Below are 24,655 nucleotides of genomic sequence, written 5' to 3' on the forward strand. Positions count from 1 at the left end.
AGTCAGCTAGTACTGAGGTGTCAGGTCAGGCCATGGAATTAAATTTATCATCTCTCAATCGATAAAGTGTGCCGGCAATTAGTGAGAAGGTTCCCTGCACGTGCTCAGAGGCACTCTCTTTGTACTCATGCCATCGCCATGTTTAAGAACTCACCTTACATACAGGGTTAGACAAGGCTTTGTGAGCAAAGAGAGGAAAAAAGAAGAAGCCACAAAGACCCCCCGCGCTGCCTGGGTGTGGAGCAGAAGAGCATGGAAGTAATGTATATTGATTAGAGTGCTGGACTGAGGACTAGGGTGACCCTGGTTCAAATCCTTGCTATGCCATGGAGCCCATCAGGTGTCCATTGGCCACTCACTCTCTCTCTCAGCCTAGCCTGCGCTACGGGGCCCTTGTGAGAATAAAACAGAGGAGAGGAGAACCACAGACAGTTTGGTGTCATGGTTAGGAGCACAGACTCTAATCTGGGAGAACTGGGTTTGATTCCCCACTCCTCCACGTGCAGCTGCTGGTGTGACCTTGGATCAGTCACAAGTTCTCTCAGAGCTGTTCTCTTAGGAGCAGTTCTCGGAAGGGCTCTCTCAGCCCCACCTACCTCACAGGGTGTCTGTTGTGGGGAGGGGAGGGGAAAGGAGATTGTGAGCCACTCTGAGACTCCTTGGGGTAGTGAAGGGCAGGTATAGGTAAGATTAAAATGTGACATAGACAGATCAAGAGTCCAGGTGAAAAGGCCTCTCTTTGTCAGGAACTGGTCACGCAAACGTGAAAGTACCAAAGACATTCTTGCCTCCCCACTGCATCTCTCATTCCGATACGGGCAGGGGGGAAAGGGGGTGGAGAATAAGGCAGATACCAGTCTTTCACAGGGGTCCGGGCTGCATCCAGCCGCATCCAGCAGGGAGCTGTACTCCAGTTCCTCGCAAAGACGTTGTAGCGTATTGAGGGGCTCGTTCAGCTGAACCGGCATGGACACCTTGGAGAGGTCTTTGCCAATGTTGTTGCGGAGGATGTTCCACAGGCTGACGTCGCTGGTGTGGACGTGGGAGACCGGGAGACAGTTGCGCCGCGAAATTCCAGAACCCGGCCCGGGGAGGTACAAAGGGAGAGACGCCGGCAATCCTAGGCTCCCCTCAGAGGGGTCCTCGAAACAACGAATCGTGCTCAGGCCTGTCGAGGAAACACGCCAGGAGCTATTGTCAAGTCTCAGCTCCGGGTTCCGCCCTACTCAGCGCGCATGGAACATTTCGTGAGCTCATCGCAGTTCCGCTCATGCTCTACTGCTGTGCGCAGGGAAGCACTTGCGACGGTAGTGTGGTTGGTGCACGAGCTCACACCTTGTGAACAACATGTTGAAGCAATCAACCTTCAAGTACAACAAAACAGGCCCAAGGAAGAGGGTGACATGGATCTGGCCTAAAACCCCTCCCTTCCCTTTCCTGTTTTGGAAATGGCTTACTTAGATGTTTTGGATCCCAGGAGGGACACAAAGACAGTATGTTTACAGAATTATGCATGGGATAGAGAAGGCAGAGAAAGAAGTCCTTTTCTCCCTTTCTCACAGTACCAGAACTTGTGGGCACCCAACGAAATTAATGAGCAGGAGGCATAGAACCGATTAAAGGAAGGACTTCACCCAGAGAGTAGTTAACACGTGGAATTCACTGCCACAGGAAGTGGTGGTGGCTACAAGCACAGACAACTTCAAGAGGGGATTGGAGAAACATGTGGAGCAGAGGTCCATCAGTGGCTATTAGCCACAAGGTATAGATGGAACAGAATATCTGGGGCAGTGATGCTCTGTGTTCTTGGTGCTTGGAGGGCAGGGCAGGAGGGCATCTGGGGTTCTGGCCCCGCTAGTGGACCTCTTGATGGCACCGGGGTTTTGGCCACTGTGTGACACACAGAGTGTTGGACTGGATGGGCCATTGGCCTGATCCAGCATGGCTTCTTTTATGTTCTTACGGCCCCGGTGGTGGACCTCCTGATGGTTTTGGCCATTGTGTGACACGGAGTGTTGGACTGGATGGGCCACTGGATCGATCCAATATGGCTTCTCTTACGTTCTTATGAACTTTTGTCATTTTCACCTTGTGGAGCTTCAAGCAATCTAGGGGGCCTTTTCCAACCAGGGGAACAATGAAGAAGGGGAAAGAACTAACCTCACCCCCATTCCCCAGCACTGGAGCGCTGTTCCAAATAACTGTCCCAAATAATTGTCCCACAATTGTTTTTTGCAATTGAAGTACACATTTGGAAAGTGCTGCTCTTCAACGCTACATTCGGTTCAGCCTTTATTTTGCAGGGTCAATATGCCATCAGGCACCACGGGGTAACCTTTAACCAGCGGGATCTTTCTAGGGCCACAGCACTCCAGCGCCTCATCTGCCACCTCTAGTATCCAGCCCCCGCCCCCAGCCAGCCACACCTCCCTAACTCCTCTCCCCGCCAAAGGCCACCTGGCTGTTTTCCAAGTACCTTTTGGGCAACGGGCAGGCATTCCCGCCATGTTGGTCGCCTCCTCGAAGAGACTGTTGGTCACCTCGCTGAGGCAGGATTCGTCATCTGTAGCCTAGAGGAGCAACAGAGGTTACACAAGCCAAAGGGAAAGACATGGTTCGCCCGGAGTAGGAGCACCAGGAGAGAAAGAGGTGGCTGTGTTGGCAGGAAGGGGACTTAAGGCAGGACCAGGGTCCGAGGGACTGGACGAGGTCATTAAATCGAGGGTGTCTTTTTCAGTGTGGGTGACCCGTGAGGCGAATCGATCGGAGAGCCAACCTTCCGGGAGGGGGAGAGGATTCCATTCTGCAGAGCACCCAAAGGGATGCTCAGAAAGTGTGACTGGCGGGAGACAAACTCCACCTTGATTGAGAACAAGAGTATGAATATAGTCCACGTAACCCTTATTCCCAGTCCTGATCAAGATCTGAAAGTGGATGGGGGAGACAGTCAGGGAGCCACAGGCCCTCGAGTATCCTCGCCAGGGTTGCCAGCTCTGGGTTCGGACAGACCTGGAGGTTTCAGGGTGGAGCCCAGGAAGATGGGCTTAAGGGGTGGGAGGGACCTCAGTGGGGTATAATGCCATAGAGTCCGCCTTCCAGAGCGGCCATTTTCTCCAGGAGAAGTGGAATAAAGGTCTTAAATGAATAAATAAGCTATCTATGGAGTCTGGAGACCAGCTGTAATTCCTGGAGACCTCCACCCCCCACCTGGAGGCTCACCAAACAAACAAACACGGTGATGTAATTTGGGAGGCTGGGATTAGGTCTGCCAGCCTCCAGATGGGATAAACCAAGAAGGGATCACAGACAGTTGTCCATATAGGAGATACACCAAACAAACAAACACTGTGATGTGAATGACAAAGACATCTAGTAAAACTTTTTCAAGGTAAACATCGTATTACCCAGGGCTATTTTTGGGCAGGAACACACAGGAACGGAGGCCACGCCTACTACAGCGACACCCCCCCCCCGGCAACTCCTAGGCAGGCAGGCCAGGGGGGCCCTGGAAGGATCGGGGAGGCATTTAAATGCTTCCCCATGCCTTCCACAGCCTGTCCAAGGGCCAGCTTGTCCGGGCACTCCGCAGCCACGGGGCGCCCGGGCAAGCCAAGGGAAGGCAGTTTAAAATGCCTTCCCTACCCTTTAAGGGCCGGCTTGCCCGGGCTCCCTGCAGCCACGGGGTGCCTGGGCAAGCCAAGGGAAGGCATGGGGTGCGGCCTGATAAGCTAATGAGCTGTGCTGTCAGGGGTGTGGCCTAATATGCTAATGAGTTTCTGCTGTTGGGTGTGGCCTATTATGCTAACTGAACTTTTTCTACAAAAAAGTCCTGTATTACACTATAAATAAAAGTTTGCAATACTACAAGGAAAAGTCCATCTTTTTCAATGAGCACCCGGATATAAACTCGTTTCGTCCCAGTCTTCCTCAGGAGTAATCCTATTATGCTGAAAGGTGTCAGCCTCTTGACACAGCTCAGTGTTATGTTAGAAGCAAACCAGTGCTTAATGTCTTCTTTGCTTTCTTCAAATTATCCAGGGGGGGGGACCCCGATTATTTAAAATAAAAATCAACATGAAGCTGAATGGAATTTTTAATATTTTAAAAATTTTGTCAAGAGTTTTTGATTTTTTTAAAAGAACTTTTTAGAACTTACTTCTGGTTGCATTTCAAGTGTTTGTATAAGCAGCAAGCCAGTCTTCCTTTCTTCAACTAGGTGCAAAAGCCTCCTATGACGGACTTTTCCTCGTAATATTGCAAAGTTACATTTATATTGTAATGAGAATGATGGACTTTTCCATGTAATATTGCAGACCTTTATTTACAACGTAATATGATGTTTACCTTGAAAAAGATTTACTAAATGTCTTTGTCACTTGCATCACAGTGTTTGTTTGTTTGGTGTATCTCCTATATGGACAACTGTGATCCCTTCTCGGTTTATCCCATCTGGAGGCTGGCAGACCTAATCCCAGCCTCCCAAATTATGGGAAAGCACAGATCAAGACCTCAAACCCACCCTCGTGAGCATGCAGGAAGATGACTGAACTCATCACAGTCTGATGCTTCGTGTCAAATGGAGACCAATTCTACATGAGCTGAAAAAAATGGACAAAAGGACAAAGCAGAGAACCCCAGAAAGATGAATATTTCCCAGGGATCTCCGAGGCTACACTTTGAAGATCTTAGTTAAAAAAGGAGAAGCCAGCATAAGAGGTCTCAAAACAGAAGGCCTAGTTTGGAAAGAGCAGACCCTTCACATTCTGAGATCCCTCCAGGGCTCACAGGAAGTACCTTGAGCCCCAGGGAATTATGGGATTCGGGCCACTAACAACCCCACTAGAAGTGTTGACTTAGGCCCTTCCTTCTCATTTCTCACACTGAAACTAGGTAGATGTGTAGAGCACGTGCATTCTGCAAAACCTGCACCTTCTGGTTATAACTGTAGGCAAAGGGAGGAAGACTGTGAGAAATAAAGATTTGTGGGAGTGTATATGGGAAGTGGGGGGTGGACACGGGCCATTGGGGAAGGGGGGGGGAGAACAACTTCTAAGCAGGGGGCAGTGGCTGGACTGCTAGCTAATACACAAAGGAGGAGAGAGAAAAGAGAAAAGAAATGAAGAAAGTAGTACAAAGAAACGGTGATGCAATTATGCTTATTTTAAAACATCCTTTTTCGCCTGACATGGAAACCCTATAGTTTAGGATTCATTAGTACAGATGAGTCCATTCCCTTCACCTCTAGGCAGGTTGTCCTGTTTTCATCCCACCCTCTCCCCCCCCCCAGTCTTATATATCAATCTCAGCAGAATATCTGGAGTTTGTGTGTGTGTGTGATACAAACAGTGCACAGAATTAACTGAGCAACACATGTGCACTGCGGTGCATCCAGCGGCTATTCTTCAAGGCATCAGCAGGGGGTGATGTTGCTTCACCCAAACCTGCCCACGCTGGCCTGGAGCTGCTGCAGCTGGGAACATTGAAAACAAACGTGGCAAATCATTCTTCCCAGCTTTCAAGACCGATATCCTGTAGAAACGACACAGATCTACACCATCCATGACAGTCTCCACCCGCTTGCCAAGGATGTGATCCGTAGGGTTCCTGGAGGGTTTTTTGCTTTCTTCTGTGGCGGGGGGGGGGGATTGTGAATTTCCTGCACTGTGCAAGGGGTTGGACTAGATGACCCTGAGATCCCTTCCAGCTCTAGGATTCTATAGCACAGAGGGGATGCCCCGGAGAATGGCGATGGGTGTTAAGATATGCAGGGATAAGGAAAGTCCTTAAACTGTCCTCAGAAGAGAGCCCCTTTGCAAACATGTCCACTAACCTCATTCTCAGATGAGCTGGCAGACAGGAAAACTTCGCACGCATCGAAAAACTCTGTGTGCGAGTCTGAGAGGGACACGATGCTGCGATTGGACAGCTGATGCTGCTCCTGGCCTTTCACCAGCACACTATTTGGCTGCAGGACAGAGAAAGAAGACCTTGGCGTGAGATCAGGACACTGCAGCAGGCCATTCTAAAAGACAGAAACGCAAATGCTTCAGCCAAGCAATCCTCATTGGTTTTCTCCAAAGTGCTTTGGAATTTGTTAGGAAACACTAAGGTGCACTGAAGTCCATCGAAGAATTGTTTCCTTAACGGACAGTAGGTTGTTGTCATTGATTTTTTAGTTTATTGATATCCTGCCTTTCACCCCAATGGGCAGGCCCATAGCTACAGTGGGGCTTTTGGCAGCTCTGCCCCCTTTCTTCAAGGCAAGGCCCCACATGAATTTCTCCTGTAAATGCTTTTTTCAATCGTTTTAAAAAGACATGCACTCCTTTAAGCAGAGTGGGGTGCTGTAGTTGACTAATTCTCGCACCGAGCAAGGAGGTTGGAGTAGGTGACCTCTAGGATCCCTTCTAACTCTGTGTCAAGAAACTGGTCTCCTTTAAGGGAATTTTTCTGCCTAAGTGTTAGCTTTCTTAACTATGGAAGTCATCACCCCCACCTGCCGGCTTGTTATAAAAACTGTTGCTTAGGCTGACAGAAGTGATTAACTTGCAGCAGCTGAGCGTTGTCATCTAAAGTAGTGGACGGATTGCAGTTTAGAGATCTATCTTGGCTAAACGGCTTCTCTTTCTGCACGGAGAACTTCAGCCCCGCTAGAAAAAAAAATTGCCCCAGAAGCCACAAAATCCTGGCTACGGGCCTGCCAGTGAGGGACCCAAAGTGGTTCCCATCATTCTTCCCTCCTCCACTTTATGCTCATAACAACCCTGTGAGGTAGGTCAGGCTGAATGCGTGCGACTGGCTCAAGGGGACCCAGCAAGCTGCCACGGCACAAGTGGGGATGTGAACCTAGATTCCCCAGGTCCTAGTCTGACACTTTAACCACTGCACCATACTTGTCCAGTATGCAGAGGTATACTGCCACTGAATATCTCTCTTGCGCAGGTCTATCCCAGTCTGGTGTTGAGAGCCAGTTTGGTGTAGCGGTTAGGTGCGCGGACTCTAATCTGGGAGGACCGGGTCTGATTCCCCCATTCCTCCACTTGCAGCTGCTGGTGTGACCTTGGGTCAGTCACAAGTCCTCTCAGAGCTGTTATATCAAGGGCAGTTCTCAAAAGAGCTCTCCCAGCCCCACCTGCCTCACAGGGTATCTGTTGTGGGGAGGGGAAAGGAAAGGAGATTGTAAGCCACTCTGAGACTCCTTCGGGTAGTGAAGGGTGGGGTATAAATCCACTCTCTTCCTCATTTTCTTCTCCTCCTCGAAGGAGCGCAAGGAATCAATATCTGGCTCTCACCCCTCCTCCATTTTATCCTCACAGCAAGCCTGTGGGGCCAAAAGTGGCGTAAAAATCACCTAGTGAGCTTCACAGCACAGTAAGGATTCGAACCTGGATTACTCAGATCCTAGCTCAACACTTTAACTGTCACACCACACTTGTTCTCAGAGAGGCTGCCTTTGGTTACCCTGTTGACACCCCTATGCTCTGCGGCACTGTATAAACTGCTATCTAAACGAGTGGCCAGAAGCACAGGCGGGCAAAACAGGTTTACCACCCTTCAGACTGTTCCCTTCAGGTCAGAATCACCTCCAAAGCCCAGTAAAAAAAATTGGCTACATTAGGGGTGTGTGGCCTAACATGCAAAGGAGTTCCTGCTACAAAAAAAAGCCCTGGGTTTTGACAACAAACAAGGTAAACAGAATAACAAGCAAAAGGTGGGTGTGGCTGGATAACCACACTTGGTGCGGCCTAATGTGCTAATGAGCTGTGCTGTCAGGGGTGTAGCCCAAAATGCTAATGAGTTCCTGCTGTTGGGTGTGGCCTATTATGCTAATGAGTTCCTGGTAGGCTTTTTCTGCAAAAATTGCCCTGAGTACCATAATGTATCAACAGTGCCTTTCTGCTCTCTATAACGGACAAACTGGCCACAGAAACCTGGCATTAAAAACTGCAGTGCTTGGAAGCAATGCTCCCTCTAAGCTGTGGAGCCTTGTGAGCAAAAATTCTACTTTGTGAGCTGCTGGCATTGAAGTTGTGAGCGAGCGAGCATTACAGTTGCGAGCAGGTGACTTGGCTACTGCATAAATCAGTTTGCTTTGGAGCCATCCTTCCTGAGCTAAGACAAAAATGTATGAGTCAGAGGCTAAAAAACTGTGAGATAGCTCACACTAACTCAGCTTAGACAGAACATTGCTTGGAAGTAGTGTGTTTGGGGGAACATTTTAATTTTCCAGAGTAGGGTGGTGGTGTTTTTTGCTGACTTGAAAGTAACTTTTTTTCTCCATCAAAGGGAGAATCCAATGGGAAATTGCCAAAATTGGCATTCATAGAGAAGTTTAATACTAGCCCTGTACACAAGATTATGCGCTGTCCCCTGCCTCAGCCTTCAGAGTGAACTTAACACATCTTGCATCTACATGACTAACATCTGTTTGTAAAGAAGAGCCAACATTGTCCAGTTGACAAATGAAACTGGGGGCCGAATTGGCATTCATAGAAAAGTTTAATACTAGTCCTGTACACAAGATACATTGCACACACACATACATCTTGTTGGAAGCGGAGGACTATGTGCTGTCCCCTGCCTCAGCCTTCAGAGTGAATTTAACACATCTTGCATCTACATGCCTAACATCTGTTTGTAAGGAAGAGCCAACATTGTCCAGTTGACAAATGAAACTGGGGGCCAGTACCTGGATAAATGTGGGGTTTGTACTGCGTGTTCAGCTGTACAAATGCTTTTAATAGAACATGAGAATTAAAAAAAATCTAGTGTATACTATACACAGATTGTACATGCATTAATTGTAACTTGTGAACAGGGCTAGTGTCTCTCAGCAGGCGTCAACAAGGACCTAGAGTTGCCAGGTCCCTCCTGGCGGGGAATGGTTGCCAAATCCAGGTTGGGAAACTCCTGGAGATTTGGGGATGGAGCCTGGGGAGGACAGGGACCCCAGTGGGGTACAATGCCATCAGTCTGCCCTCCAAAGCATCCGTTTTCTCCAGGGGAACTGATCTCTGTAACTTGGAGATGAGATCGCCAGGCCCCACCTGGAGGCTGGCATCCCTACAAGGACCTGTCATTTCTCACAGTTATTAAAAATAAACCTCTCTTCCTCCCCCCCCCTTTGTTTTCTGCAGCTTTACAGTCACACATCTTCCTAAGGGCAGGGCGTCTTGTCGCTGATGAACTGAGCTGTGACTCACAAAAATGTCTGCAGGAATAAATTCTGCTAATCTTTAAGGTGTCACTGGACTCCTCTTTGACTGGACAACATTCTAACCAGGACATGGATCCAGAGGAGTTAGCTGTGTTCGTCTGTTGCTGCAAAATAGTAAAAAGCCCAGTAGCACCTTAAGGACGACTAACGAACTTCATTGTAGCATAAGCTTTTGAGAAACACAGCTCTCTTTATCAGATGCATCTGACAAAGAGAGCTGTGTTTCTCAAAGGCTTATGCTACAATGAAGTTTGTTAGTCTTAAAAGTGCTACTGGGCTTTTTACTATTCACCAGGACACGCGTCTGTGATGCTTGTACTGACACACGAGCCCAGGAAAAGCATTCTGCACATACTCAAAGGAACTCTCATCTTTCTTATGATTTCTGACATGGCGGGGGGCAGGGAGGGATGGTCTCTGCTAAACTCTTGAACCAGGGAATCAATTGGTAAACCTGCTTGAGGACAGTGGCAACTTACCCCCACCGCAGCAATACCAATGCCACTCCCCCGGCCACCTTGCGCAGAGGCTGCGGTGGAATGCTGCTGCTCCAGCGTCCTCTGCAGTTCCTGGAGGCGATCCCGCTCCGCAGCCAGCATGGCCAACACGCTGCTGAGGGACCCGTGAACTAGGGAGGGAGGAAGAGGCAGAAACACACAAACGTTTGTGGAAGTACTTCTTCACCTGAAGAGTAATGAACACATGGAACTCACTGCCACAGGAAGTGGTGGTGGCTACAAGCATAGACAGTTTCAAGAGGGGATTGGAGAAACCTATGGAGCAGAGGTCCATCAGTGGCTATTAGCCACAAGGTATGGATGGAAAACTCAGTCTGGGGCAAGTGATGCTCTGTATTCTTGGGGCTTGGGGGGGGGGGACACAGTGGGAGGGCTTCTGGAGTTCTGGCCCTGCTGATGGACCTCCTGATGGCACCTGGGTTTTGGCCACGGTGTGTGTGACACAGAATGTTGGACTGGATGGGCCACTGGCCTGATACAACATGGCTTCTCTTATGAATTCAGCCACGAGACACAAGTTGGAGAATCAGTAGCTTTGTTTTCGCAAAGCCCAAGTTTCTGCTCCTTAAGATCACAAAGACTGGCACCGCTCGGGAGAGGGGAAAGAAGAGAAGGCAGGCCTCTGGTCTCCTGCCGCACTCCCCGCCACTAGCAGAAGCAGAACAAGCCGTGCTTATTTATACCTAGGTGTGCATGCAAAATGGCCGGCACCATTAAAACACCCTGAGTAGCACAACCGTAATAGGTAACGAGTGCTTACTACAAGTTCACCTTTCTGAGCTAAGATCCAGAAACTCCGCTGGAGCTGGCTGTATTCTGGAGGGAGGCTGAAGAGGGCTTGGTTCGGACACGATTCCAAATACCTTGAGAGGTTCGGCACCGAGCCGTGCAGGCGGCCCACCTGTCGAAAACAGAAAACCAGAAAACTAGATAGAGCAACTCCCCACCCCACCCCTCCCCTCCATGCCTTGCTGTAGCTCACTAAATCTTTCCCTGCTCTGTCACAGGAAAAGTTCTTTGCTCTCAAAAACGGCATGCAGGGGGGGAAATCTGCTTCAAATGAGAAAGGCTGCCCTTCCTTCCCCCAAACCACCTGTCCCAAATCAGCTCACCCGGCCTATGGTGTCATCCTTCGCAAAGCTCTGAGTGCACCAGATCCGGGTGGATCTCTTCCCCTTCCGGGTTCTCTCTGTGCCTGTCGAGCTCTACAAAAATAAGAAAAAGTCTCCTATTACCCACCCGAATGGGTTGCACGGCCACCTTCCCAAGAACCCCTGTTTCAGCAGGCATTGCAGCAGATAGATGCCAGTGGGTGTGACCTCCCAGCCAATGTACACATCTGCATCCTAGATCCCAAAAGATGTGGCCTTGGCAGGAGATGTACGCATGTATGTACAGCAGATGTATGCACACACACAAGCCATTGGCCCAGATAGAACCAAAGGCACAAAAACAGCTGTGTTATTCTTGGACCAGTATGCATATGTTGGTAGATCCAGGTGGATAGCTGTGTTAGTCGGTCTGTAGCAGCAGAAAAAAGCAAGAGTCCAGTAGCACCTTAAAGACTAACAGAACCTGTGGCAGGGGAGGAACGTTCGTGAGACACTGCTGGTCACTACATTCCTGATAACTACATCAGACCGCTGGTCCCATTTATTTGGGGCATTATTATCCTGCCCTTCCTCCAAGGGGCACAGGGTGAGTACATCATTTCTTCCCTCCTCCATTTATAGCCCACAACAGCCTTGCAAGGTAGTTCACGCCGAAAAAGAGTGACTGGGCCTAAGGTCACCCAGCGGCCTTCTGTGGCAGAGCGGAGACTTGGACCTTTGTCTCCCTCGTCCTAATTTGAACAGCAGCAGCTTGCAGGCTGATACAAGTATTTCCTTTGCTAGAGACACCAGGGATTGAACTGGGTACCTCCTGTGCGCAAAGGACGTGCTCTGCCACACAGGCAACAGCAATGACAACACATCTAGGCTCTCTGCAAAGTGGAAATGCCACTGCTGTTCCCGTGCATACCTGGCTGTGGGAGATGATGGGTGCGGAAGGGATGCGGTGGAGAGACTCCAAATTCTGCAGCATCTGGTTGAGCTCCTGAAGCTTCCCCTGACATTCGGAGAGCTCTGGGGAAGAGGAACATGAGAACATAAGAGACGCCAATGTTGGATCAGGCCAAAGGCCCATCCAGTCCAACCCTCTGTGTCACACAGTGGCCAAAAATACCAGGTGCCCTCAGGAGGTCCAGCAGTGAGGCCAGGGCACTAGAAGCCCTCCCACTGTTGCCCCCCCCCCAAGCACCAAGAAGACAGTGCATCACCTGCCCCAGCCTGTGAGTTCCTATCCATACCTTGTGGCTAATAGCCACTGATGGATCTCTGCTCCATATGCTTATCTAATTCCCTCTTGAAGCCGTCCATGCTTGTAGCCGCCACCACTTCCTGTGGCAGTGAATTCCATGTGTTAATCACTCTTTGGGTGAAGAAGGACTTACTTTTATCTGTTCTAACCCGACTGCTCAGCAATTTCATTGAGTGCCATTATCAAGGAGGCTGCCATTATCATGAGAGGCAGGGAGGGACTTTGAACCCAAAAGGAACCAGTCAGCCACCTTGACAGACTGTCTGTGAGCACCTCTCCAGCCAAAAAAGCACAACAGGAAGTTTAAAGGTGGGACTTCCTGCATGTGACTGATAAGTACGTCAAGCCTCTTAGTATTCTGGCTTTGAAAGAGAGCACAAATCTTATCCTATGAACTGTAAGAAAGATGTGTGATTTATAGAAGAAACACAGCTGGGGAGAAACATCAGCCAGACTCCCATACGGACTTAACCAGTCTCCAAACTCAACCTACAGACTGGAAGGGACAGAAACAGAACCCATCCTGCATTAGAACCCACAGGCAGCCAGGTACACACACTAGGCAGATACACACAAGACAACAGGCACAGAACTAAGGCAGTGAGGCAAAGAACCACAGCCCAGTCTTCCATCCACGGCGACCCCTTTTGCTCCTGCCATTTGTCCTGTTCCATTTTTCTACTTCTTAGATTTCTATTCTGCTCATCCCCCGTGGAGCCGAGGCTCATAGTTCTTCCTCCCGCCTCATTTTAGCCTCATGACAACCCTGTGAGGTAGACTAATCTAAGTGAGGAAAACTGGCCCAAGACCACCCAGAGAGCTTCATGGCAGAGAGGGGAATTGAACCTAGGTATCCACATCACACTGTTTATAAAGGGACATCACATCCCCAACTGACAACCACACTCCTTTTTTGTCTAATGACTCTCCCACAAAGGGAAGGAAGATCCCTTCATGCCGGCTGCTGAAAGACTGCCGTATACCTTGATAAACAGAAGACGGAGAAGAAACAGAAGAACAAACACAAGAAACAGAAGAAGAAACAGAAGGAAGAAGAAGAAACAGAAGGAGGAGGAGGTTGGATTTATACCCCACCCTTCACTCGGAGTCTCAGAGCAGCTTACAATCTCCCCTCACCACAACAGACACCTTGTGGGGTAGGTAGGGCTGAGAGAGCTCTTTCAAGAACTGCTCTTGAGAGAACAGCTCTGAGAGAACTTGTGACTGACTCAAGGTCACACCAGCAGCTGTATGTGGAGAAGTGGGGAATCAAACCTGGTTTTCCCAGATTAGAGTCTGCGCTCTTAACCACTACACCAAACCGGCACTTACAGAAAATTAGAGAAAAGCGGTGGAAGATGTAGAAACTAGTAAGCGATTGAGATCTAGAAAGCATCCTGGAAGGTTCAGTACACAGAGACAGGGAAGCCATTCCAAACTAGTGATAAAGAACTGTCCCATTACCTGCTGAGCACCGGTCCAGACTTTTGCTGCTGCTCAGCCAGGAATTCACCTTGTCTCGGGGACAGGCCAGCGAAGACAAGGCAGGGGCGCTTTCCGACATCTGAACCCGATGCCGAGAGCCAGAAGCCTGCAAGAGGAAGGCAATAAAGTGTTAGAAGAATGGAAGTGAGGCGCAAAGGGTTCTGGTAGTTCCCAGAAACCTCTTGGGCCATGGGTCTCAGTTTCCATCTCTGATTCACTGTGATGCCATACCTGGCACAAATGGGAAAGGATGTTGAACAAAGGCCAAAGCTTCCGGTTCCACTAAACAACACAGGAGTTTAGTAGTAATTTTGAGAGGAACGAGATTTTATTTCAGCATTAACTTTTGTGGACTAGAGATGAACTCTGAAAATTTATAGTGGAATAAATTCTTGCTCATCTCTAAAGTGCCACAATATTCCTGTTTTCCTTTTCTGAGAGAAGAGCCGAATGGTAGGTTTACCAATCTACAGGTGGCACCTGGAGATCTCCTGCTATTACAATTGATTTCTGGACAACCAAAATCAGGTCCCCTGGAGAAAATGTCTGCCTAGAAAGGGTGGACTCATTATACCCTGGTGAGGTTCCTCCCTTTCCCAAACCCTGCCCTCCCCAGGCTCCACCCTCCAAATCTCCAGGTATTTCCCAACCCAGAGCTGGCAAGTTTAGCACCAGGGGTACCCCTCCATAAATTCTTTTGGTAAAATTAACTAGGCACCATTATCCAATGAAGTTGATGGGCAGTAGGTGCAGGACGGGCAAAAAACCCAACAACCTCTTTACACAGAGAATGATTAAAATGTGGAATTTGCTGCCAGAGGTTTTAGTGGTGGCCACAGGAATAAACAGCTTTAAAAGGGGAATAGATAGATTCATGGAGGATAAGTCTATCAATGGCTGCTAGCCGTGGTGGCTGAGGGGAACCTCCACATTCAGAGGCACGAAGCCTCTGAATCCCAGAGCTGGGAAGCAACGTCAGAGGAAGGCCTCGGCCTCTCTGCCCTGTTGTTGGCCCTCCAGAGGAACTGGTTGGCCATTGTGTGAGACAGGGTGCTGGACTAGATGGACCACTGGTCTGTTCCAGCAGGTCTCTTATGTTCTTAAGACCTTACCATCTTTACTCTAAAAATGACCCACCCCTTGTGGGGCAAGGGGTGATCTTATGAAGCTTACCATCTTTACTCTAAAAATGACTCAGAAACCTTGTGGGGCAAGGGGTGATCTTATGAAGACATACCTGCCTCAAATGAGCACTGCAAGGGCCTATATTCTGGGTGCTAACAGCACCTCTGGCAACCACAGAGGCTCAGCAGGCCAAGCTGAACCCTTAGCTGTGGAAGTGACACATGTCTCCTCTTCTCATCTATGACAAGTGACCCCTAACCATAGCTCCTTTTACCTCCCTTGGACTCATCTACATTTTATAATTTCTTCCACAGCTCTTCCATTTTTAACACACTTTTTTGTTGCAAATTTGACTGCCAGCATTGCTTTATCAAGCAGAGGAATTTGGGGGGGGGAGCTTTAACCCCTTCCTCTCCTGTTGTTTTCGCACCAGAAAAATAAACACACACACCCTGAGGAAAAATGTGGGCCATCATAAGTTCTTCCCAGTTGGGGTAAAACTGAAGGGTGGAGAGCTGGGCCTCCATAACTGAGGAATGATTGTGAAGTAATTTGTACTTTTGATATGCTCCAGGATTCATTGCTATTTATAAGGAAAAAGAGTATACTTCAACTTTGAGAAAGGAGTTCTCCGAAACAGGCTAATTATAGCCTGCTTCCTGTCATGTACTTGTTTGAAGCAAGATTTGTGTATCAGCAACTACAGTGGTTTAGCTGTGACAGCGATTTGAAGTAGGTTTGTTAAAGCGACCACAACGGAGCGTCCTTGTCAACAGTTCACTGTGCTGGTGATTTGTATGTATGGACTTTGAGTTGAGAACATTGTATAAACCTGAGGCTTTATATATAGATTGGACTGAAAGTTTATATTATTAATCATTTATGCACATTAACTTTATTGTTATGTAAAAATAGGATACACAAAAACAGAATATACAGAATTTATTTATTGTTTGGTATTGCAGTTTGCTTTTGGATTATTGTTCTTTTCACCCCGATTTCTTCTTTGGGTTTCTTTCTCTTTTTTTTAGCATTGCTTTATCAAGCAGAAGAATTGGGGTGTGTGGGGGGGGAGCTTTAACCCCTTCCCCTCCTGCTGTTTTCTCACCAGATAAAAACACACACACACACACACTCCGTGAGGAAAAATGTGGGCTATCATAAGTTCTTCCCGGCCGGGGTAAAAGCAGCACAAGGACAGCTCTTTCCAGAAAGAATACGGCAGGGGAGGAAAGAGTTAAAAGTACACACACAACACACACACAGTTCTCCTTTTTGATAAAGGAACCCCGGAGGCTGAATATGCAACCCTCCCCCACGATGAAAAGAAACTCGGAAGACACTATAAGTTGTAGCTGAGCTTCCCCACACACACAAACACCACAAATCACCTGTGCAGAATAGGGACCTTTTCCACCGTGGCCCCTGGTTAGGAACTGCCGCTGGGACGCGCCCATCTTCTCTACCTGGCGGTGTGAGCACAGCTTGGCCACCCAATTATTGAAGAGTTCCTGGGATTTAATCTGCAGGGGATTGGATGCAGAGGAAGCAGCAGCATTAGGAACAGGAACACAAACTGAAGGAGGCAGAGGCATCCAAACATGCAGACATTTGCACTGGTGCTTACAAACCTGGAACAGTGCTTTTGGGGAGGGGTTTATTTATTATTTATTTCTTTGATTTATATCCCACTCTCCCCCACTATCGTAGGACTCAGAGCAGGTCATAACATATGATAAACAGATTATAATTCAAACATGAAGGAGGAGGAGGAGATTAGATTTATACCCCACCCTTCAGTACCCGAAGGCATCTCAGAGTGGCTTACAATCTCCTTTCTCTTCCCCTCCCCACAACAGACACCCTATGAGGTAGGTGGGGCTGAGAGAGCTCTCTCGAGAACTGCTCGTGAGAGAACAGCTCTGAGAGAACTTGTGACTGACCCAAGGTCACACCAGTAGCTGGACACAAAGGAGTAGGGAATCAAACCTGGTTCCCCCAGATTAGAGTCCGCACTCCTAACCAATACACCAAACTGGCTGTCAGTTTGCAACTCAGGGCTGCAATTAAAAACAGTTGTAAGCATTTACAACTGATCCGAAGGCACACAGTAACATTATAATACTGTCCAGGAGGGAGAAAAGGGAAGAGGAAGGGCAGAGATCTGCATAAATAGGAGTTCTCCTGGCCTCACCCATATGTTTGGTGGTACATTTCTGTTTTACAGGCCCTGCGGAATTGTACAGTTTCCCAGGCATTGAAAAGGGATATCTAGATCGTCCTAGGGGGGATTTATAATAGTCCTGTGCCTAAAATCAACATGGGGAAGGGCTTTTTTTATTTCACGGCAGCAATTTTAAAATACAGGCGATCATCCAGGAGGATATCTGTCCTGTTTTCAGAATTGTTTACTACAGCAGAGAGCAAGCTCCTAGTCCTCACAAAGGCGAAAGACACAGAAAGCTACACCATGGGCAGAGAACCGCATGAGCATCGTCTAAGGCCTTTTTCATAACATCACCTGATTTACAGAGGAAAGAGAGGGACACAAAGACAGCCACGAATGGAAATAGAATCGTAGTATCACAAAGTTGGAAGGGGCCAGACAGGCCATGTAGTCCAACCCCCTGCTCAGTGCAGGATCAGCCTAGAGCGTCCCTGACAAGTGTTTGTCCAGCCGCTGCTTCAAGACTGCCAGTGCGGGGGAGCTCACCACCTCTCTAGGCAACTGATTCCACTGTTGCACAACTCTTACTTTAAAAAGATTTTTCCTAATATCCAGCCAGTATCTTCCTGCCCTGAATTTAAACCCATTATTGCGAGCTCAAGCCCCCCTTCAACCTCCTCTTCTCCAGAATGAACATTCCCACATCCCTCAGCCTTTCCTCATAGGGCTTGGTCTCCAGGCCCCTGATCATCCTCGTCACTCTCCTCTACACCCTCTGCGAATGTTTATTAAATATTTAAGGAACAGAATGTTTATTAAATATTTAAAGAACACAATATCTATGTTTTTTGTGGCATAACAACAAGAAAGCTAACTTTCCTATCTAATACATCAATACCTAGTATTAGATGGCACATTCTTAAAGTTTCCAAATCCAAAATAGAGGCTTAAGCACATTCCATGTAGCTGGTCCTTTCAATGAGGCTCAGTATAGTCAAGGCCTCTGTCCTGCAGAAATCATAAAGTTAGCATGGCTTCCCTCTGGTCTATGGCTTAATTATAGTTTCTTGCCATCTGGCATCAGGTGATGTTCCAAATGCAATCAGGGTGCATACTCACAGGAGTCCTCTAGAAGATAACATTGCTCCTGTCTCCCCCTCTCATCTAGTTGATCACAGCTAATTACCACATTCTTGACTCCAGCCTTGAAAGAGATAAGGATGGTGTAAATCTGATGGTATTGGGCTAGCCTGGGCTATCCAGGTCAGAGAACATAAGAAGAGCCCTGTTGGATCAGACCAATAGTCCATATAGTCCAGCATCCTGTCTTACACAGTGGCCAACAAGTTCCTCTGGAGGACCATCAACAGGGCATGGAGGCCGAGGCCTTCCCCTAATAAGAACATAAGGAAAGCCCTGCTGGATCAGGCCAAATAGTCCATCTAGTCCAGCATCCTGCCTCACACAGTGGCCAACCAGTTCCTCTGGCAGAAGAAAAACAGGGCATGGAGGCCAAGGCCTTCCCCTGATGTTGCCTCCTGGCTCTGGGATTCAGACACTGATTGCCTCTGAATGTGGAGGTTCCCCTCAGTCACCATGGCTAGAGGCCACCAATAGATCTATCCTCCATGGATCTCTTTAATCCCCTTTTAAAGCTCTTTATTCCTGTGGCCGTCACAACATCCTCTGGCAGCAAATTCCACATTTTAATCACTCTCTGTGTAAAGTAGGATTTCCTTCTGCATTAAAACTGGGGTATCCCAGACTTCCCTGCTACCATCTCTTACTCACATCCTGTCGTGTTGTGGCGTACTTCAGGATTCCATCTTCCAAAACAAAGTAGCGCTATGAGAGAAAGAGAGAGAGAGAGAACAAATATTCCCAGTTACCTCAAAATAATCAGCCAGTCTGAAGAAGAAGGAGAGATTGGATTTATACCATGCCCTTCACTATCCGAAGGAGTCTCAGAGTGGCTTACAAATTCCTTTCCCTTCCCCTCCCCACAACAGAAACCTTGTGAGGTAGGTGGAGCTGAGAGAGCTCTGGAAGAACTTGTGACTGACCCAAGGTCAACCCAGCTGGCTACACATGGAGGAGTGGGGAATCAAACGCGGTTCTCCCAGATGAGAGTCCGCCCTCCTAACCACTACACCAAACTGGCTCTTCCAACAGATTCTCTGAACAGATTCAACCAACCAGGATATCATTTTGTCAAACATCTTGAAGGAATTTATTTAGATATTCATATCCACCTTTCTCCCCAATGGGAACCCAAAGCAACTTACAACATGGGTCCCCCCTCCATTTTATCCTCAGAACAACAACCTTGTGAGTGGGAGACAGGGCTGGGTTTACCAGATTCTAGTCTAACACCTTAACCACTAAACCACACTGGCTAAATTAGCCAAATCTCAAAACAGCTTGCCACCGTATCTGAGAATCCAGGGGAAACTGGCATGATCCTAAAAAGATGAGGGCTGAGCTGTTGAAAAGACAGTCTTTTAAAGAGCTGAAAATGTGACACCAGAAATCTGGGATGTAACAGAGCCATTGTGGCGCGGCAGTTACAGCGTCAACCTAGGATGGGGGAGACCTGAGTTCGAATCCCACTTGGTTGTGAAGCTTACGGAATGTCCCTGGATCAGTCATTCTCTCTCAGCCTTACCACAGGGTTGTCGTGAGGATGAGACTGGGAAGGGGAGAGCCATACATGCGGTCCTAAGCTCCTTGCAGGACGGTTGGGACAAAGGTGTGATAGACCAACAGACAAAGAGGAAGAGAAGAGAACAGATTGGATTTATACCCCGCCCTTCACTACCTGAAGGTGTCTCAGAGCGGCTTACAGACTCCTTTCCCTTCCCCTCTCCACAACAGAAACCCTGTGAGGTAGGTGGGGCTGAGAGAGCTCTGACAGAAACTGCTCTTTTTCAAGGACAGCTCTTGTCAGAACTATGGCTGGTGGTATGATCCTGATTTGTGGGAGTAAAATGGGAGAGTCACACAGGTAGCCCCAATCTCCTTTGAGGAATAGCTTTATAAAAATATAACAGGTCCTGAGTACAGAATTTACTAACTGGCAGTGTTCCCTCTAAGCTGAGTTAGTGTGAGCTAACTCACAGTTTTTTAGCCTCTGGCTCACACATTTTTGTCTTAGCTCAGGAAGGAGGGCTCCAGAGCAAACTAATTTACGCAGCAGCCAAATCGATCGCTCACAACTTTAATGCCAGTAGTTCACAAAGTAGGATTTTTGCTCACAAGACTCCACAGCTTAGTGGGAACACTGAATACTGGTACACAGTGCGGTTTATCTGGTGGTGTATTTCTCATTTCCGATATTTATACCCAGTGGGGGCTCAGATTGGCTTGCAATGAGATATTTATACCCAGGTTTTCTCCCCAGTGGGGGCTCAGATTGGCTTGCAATGCCATTGTCCTCTCATCCATTGTATCCTCGCAACAAGCTTGTGAGGTGGGTTCGGCTGAGTGAGTCGCTGGCCCAAGGTCACCCAGCAAGCTACCATGGCCGAGTGAGGATTTGAACCCGGGTCTCCCCAGCCATAGCCTAACACTACACTGGATGCTATGCGGAATTAACAGTGCCCTTGGAACTGTTGCGTCTTCCATCCAACCCCTTGTCACCGACTAGGCAGATGAGGAGCTCGCGGGGAGCTGGGTGGGTGGTTGGCACAGGCAGAAGTAGCATCCGAACAGGAACGAAACGAAACCCTCCCGTGATTCTGCTCGTCCCCACCTTCTCACCTTGTGCCAGCCCTTCAGGGGCCATTTTCTCTTCTTTAACAGGTAGCCCTCCTGCCTCTCCGGCTCCTGGACGACACTGCTTTGGATCCGCATCTCGTCTACCACCTCCCAGCTTTCTGAGCCCTGAATAACCGGAGTGAGAGAAAGAAAGGTAAGGGCCTCGTTGGGGGGGGGGGAACTGCCTTTTGTCATGGCCCAATGAAACAACATGCCCATGGGTCAGTGTTTGGACAAGGTCGAGCCAGAGCTCAAGCTTGCCTCTAAGCCACACCCTCTGGCCTGGAAGCCCCTCCCACCCGACCCCAGCTATCTGCAGAGACCAATCACATGGTTACTCCATGGCAAGGGCAGGGAAGAAGTCACACCTGTTGAGTGATGCTGTGTTTGGAAGACACGGTGCTGTTGGAACGGGAGGGGGGCAGCGGCCTTTTGGGAGAAGAGGGGTCTTTCTCATGGCTGCCCATCCTTCGGAGAGGCTGTTCCTCGTGCCAAGGTCTTCTCCAGAGGCCCAGGAAGTTTCAGAGAGAGGTAGCCTTGGCTTAAGACCTCGCCTTCATCGCCAGAGCATCATGTTCAGAGGGCCAGCTGCAAGGAGAGAAACATTAGGCAGGTTAGAGGATTGACAGCCAAATTAGCATTGCAACATAATGAAGATGTTAAATCTTCATGATCTAAATATGAAAGAGAAATGGCGAGTCCTTCTGGCTCCAGATAACAGAGTAATCCCTACGCCTTACCTCTCCTGTTTATTAAATCAGGACTACAGAAGAATGTTTACATTCATGCGTTGGGATGTACTCCCATCGACAGTCCTGGAAGGAAAATTTAACAAGACTCCTCACGAAGAAAGGATATGCCCCTGTTGTGTGGATGGTATTGAGTCTGTAGAACATGTAAGTTTTGATTGTAAAGCGTATAATAACATCCGCGAGTCTCTTCCTTTCCTTAAGACACTCCCCCTCTCTCGCAAGCAAAGAATCTGCCTTTTAAGAAATTTGATATCGGACAGCCAGGCAGAAGTTACTTATCGGGTGGCTAGGTTTGGATGGCTTGCCCAAAGAATTAAAAAATCTATAGTAGCTTGAAAAGAGGAGAACTAAGACTTAGTTTTATTAATTTTAACCATTATGGTTTTATGGTTTTTATAATCAGTCTTAAAAATTTTGCTTCTATTTTAATGTGATGTTTTCTTTCTATGTTACAAAATGTAAAGTGGTTTATGTGTTGGTCAATGACCGTGAATAAATTCATTCATTCATTCATTCATTCATTCATTCATTCATTCATTCATTCATTCATAATGAAGATGTTTTAACAGATGCAAACAGGAATAACAAGCTAAGTTTATAAGGTTACCATTGTTTGGAATTAATTCCGGGGGGAAACAGTGAAGCAAATAAATATGTCAGAATTGGAGACAGATGTGTACATGTATTCTTATCATGCTACCAAGAAAGCAAGCCTAGTGTAGCTGTTAGAGTGCTGAACTAGATCAAGGAGACCTGGGTTCGAATCCCCAATCTGCGAGGAAGCTTGCTGGGTGACGGTGGGCCAGTCACACTCTCTCTCTCAGCCCAAACTACCTCATGGGTTTGTTATCATGAGGGTAAAACTGGAAGAGGAGAGAATGATGTTGTAAGATACTCTGAGTCCCCATTAAGGAGACCAGTGGGGTATAAACAACTAAAATACATATGATTATGAAAGAATCAGCAGGTTTCCAACCAATTGGTTCTGTTTTCATTCTGGAAATCAAAGAGGGATCCAAAGTTCCTCTAAGCTGTATTTTTGATGACATGATTGGTTATTGTCAAGGACAGCTAAGTTTATTTTATTTTTAGAGGTGTATCTTGGTTAATCCATTTTAGTTTAAATACATTATTTCCTGTTACATAAAGACAGCAATGATTATGTCTTCGCTTCGGCAGCACATATACTATTATTTATACTACTATAGCAAGGGCTTCCAAATCTTCTAAAGCAAGACTAAATGTAGTGTACTTTTCAGTCCCCCCCTTGTAAAGTATCTCCACGCTACTTTGGACCTGTCCAGTGTAAAAGGCTAGTCTTGCCCCATCAGTTTGGTGTAGTGGTTAGGAGCGCGGACTCTAATCTGGGAGAACCAGGTTTGATTCACCAGTCTTCCACATGCGACTGCTGATGTGACCTTGGATCAGTCACAAGTTCTCTCATGAGCAGTTCTCGAGAGAGCTTTCTCAGCCCCACCTCCCTCACATGGTGTCTGTTGGGAGGGGAGGGGAGGGGAAGGGAAAGGAGATTGTAAACTGCTCTGAGACTCCTTTGGGTAGTGAAGGGCAGGGTATAAATCCAATCTCTTCTTCTTCAACACTGAACAAGTTTGAAATACCGGTATCTGTATGCAGAGGTCATTTTGGGGGGGGATCGCGGGGGATCGCAGATCCCCTGGGTGAGGTACGGGGGGGGGGGCACATGACGAAGCACGGGCCCCTCATGGGGCTCGGCAGTGGAGCTGCAAGGCCGGCGGCGGCAGCCAGGACCTTTGGGGGCGGGGTGTGTGGCCTTATGACACACTTCCGGTGATGTCAGGGGGTGTGGCATATGCTAATGAGTTATGCTAATGAGTTCCCCTAGCTCTTTTTCTACAAAACGACCCCTGTTTGTATGTGTTAAATAACATTACCCTGACCTGGGTGGCCCAAGCTAGCCTGATCTGATCAGGTCTCAGAAGCTAAACAGGGTCGGTTCTGGTTAGTACTTGGATGGGAGACCACCAAGGAAATGGTGAACCCCTTCTGTTCGTCCCTTGTCTCGAAAACTCTGAGGCTGCCATAAGTCCGCTGCAATTTGGAAACATTTCCCATCACGTATATAGAGCAGCAATAGGCTTGATTTCATCACGGCCACCGCACATCACACAGATACGGTTGCCAACCTCTAGGTGGAGGCTGGAGACCTCCCGCTATTACAACTGATCCCCAGGCGACAGAGATCAGTTCACCTGGGGGGAGTGGCCACTTTGGAAGTTGGTTTCTATAGCATCGTACCCCACTGAAGTCCCTCCTCTGTCCCCGAACTCCACCCTCCTCAGGCTCCACCCCCCAAATCTGCAGGTCATTCCCAACCTGGAGCTGGCAACCCAATGCACAAAGGCAACCCTACATTTGCCACCAACACCTTGAGAGCTTCCTCTCCCAGCTAACCTTGTTCCTCCACCCCCCACCCCCCCCGCAAGCTGTGTACAAGAGACTCGCAATCCATCAATCCATTGTAGGATCCTGACCCACAGTGAGGCCCTTTGCTTCACATACAATTGTTAAAAGTTAAGGTTATTGGGACTCCCCCACTTTTTAAAAAGTTCAGAGCTAACAGTGAGATGCTACGTTGAGAGTCCATGTGGTACAGTGGTTAAGAGAGTTGCATTAGTATCCAGTAGACCCAGGCTCAAATCCCCACATCTGAAAACGCGGACCCTATTGTACAAAAGCCTAGCCTGGAATAAAACATCTTTTGTCTATAAGGCACCACAAGCCTCCTGTTTATTTCAGGAGACCGACCGTGCACTCCTAAACCGAAGAACAAATTTTGAGTCCAGTAGCGCCTTTAAGACCAACAAAGGTTTACTTGCGGTATGAGCCTTCATGTGCAAACACACTTCTTCAGATAAAACACAATGGAAATAGAAACAACAGTCATACCTATAGCCCAGGGGTGGCCAAACTTGCTTAATGTAAGAACCACACAGAATAAACATCAGATGTTTGAGAGCCGCAAGACATGAACAACTATTATACACACGTTTTTAATTAATAATATGCAAATTTGCCTTTTATTAGCATTAAATAAAAACAAAAGGGGTAAACATGGGTATTGATAATGATATTTATTTGTCCAATGATATTCATTTGTTTGCTAATGATATTTATTTGTCTAAGAGAGAGAGGAAGGAAGGAAGGAAGGAAGGAAGGAAGGAAGGAAGGAAGGAAGGAAGGAAGGAAGGAAGGAAGAAAGCAAGGAAGGAAGAAAGAAAGAAAGAAAGAAAGA

General features: G+C 47.9%; 1 protein-coding gene across 1 annotated transcript in view; it reads right to left on the reverse strand.

Moving 5' to 3' along the window:
• Positions 1–24,655, reverse strand: part of OSBPL7 (oxysterol binding protein like 7) — a 60,122-nt gene that overhangs the window by 13,330 nt on the left and 22,137 nt on the right. Inside the window, exons 2-13 of the mRNA XM_015412431.1 lie at positions 20,998–21,217; positions 20,633–20,755; positions 18,661–18,718; positions 16,098–16,282; positions 13,561–13,687; positions 11,758–11,861; positions 10,848–10,940; positions 10,507–10,636; positions 9,697–9,845; positions 5,831–5,965; positions 2,477–2,570; positions 855–1,168 (exon numbers count right to left, since the gene is read on the reverse strand). Of these exons, the coding sequence (XP_015267917.1) occupies positions 855–1,168; positions 2,477–2,570; positions 5,831–5,965; positions 9,697–9,845; positions 10,507–10,636; positions 10,848–10,940; positions 11,758–11,861; positions 13,561–13,687; positions 16,098–16,282; positions 18,661–18,718; positions 20,633–20,755; positions 20,998–21,096 (1,611 nt within the window). The 5' untranslated portion in view covers positions 21,097–21,217. The remainder of the gene's footprint in view (positions 1–854; positions 1,169–2,476; positions 2,571–5,830; positions 5,966–9,696; positions 9,846–10,506; positions 10,637–10,847; positions 10,941–11,757; positions 11,862–13,560; positions 13,688–16,097; positions 16,283–18,660; positions 18,719–20,632; positions 20,756–20,997; positions 21,218–24,655) is intronic.

This window comes from Gekko japonicus, unplaced genomic scaffold, assembly GCF_001447785.1.
Source record: "Gekko japonicus isolate JY-2015 unplaced genomic scaffold, Gekko_japonicus_V1.1 scaffold8, whole genome shotgun sequence".
Taxonomy (NCBI): Eukaryota; Metazoa; Chordata; class Lepidosauria; order Squamata; family Gekkonidae; genus Gekko; species Gekko japonicus.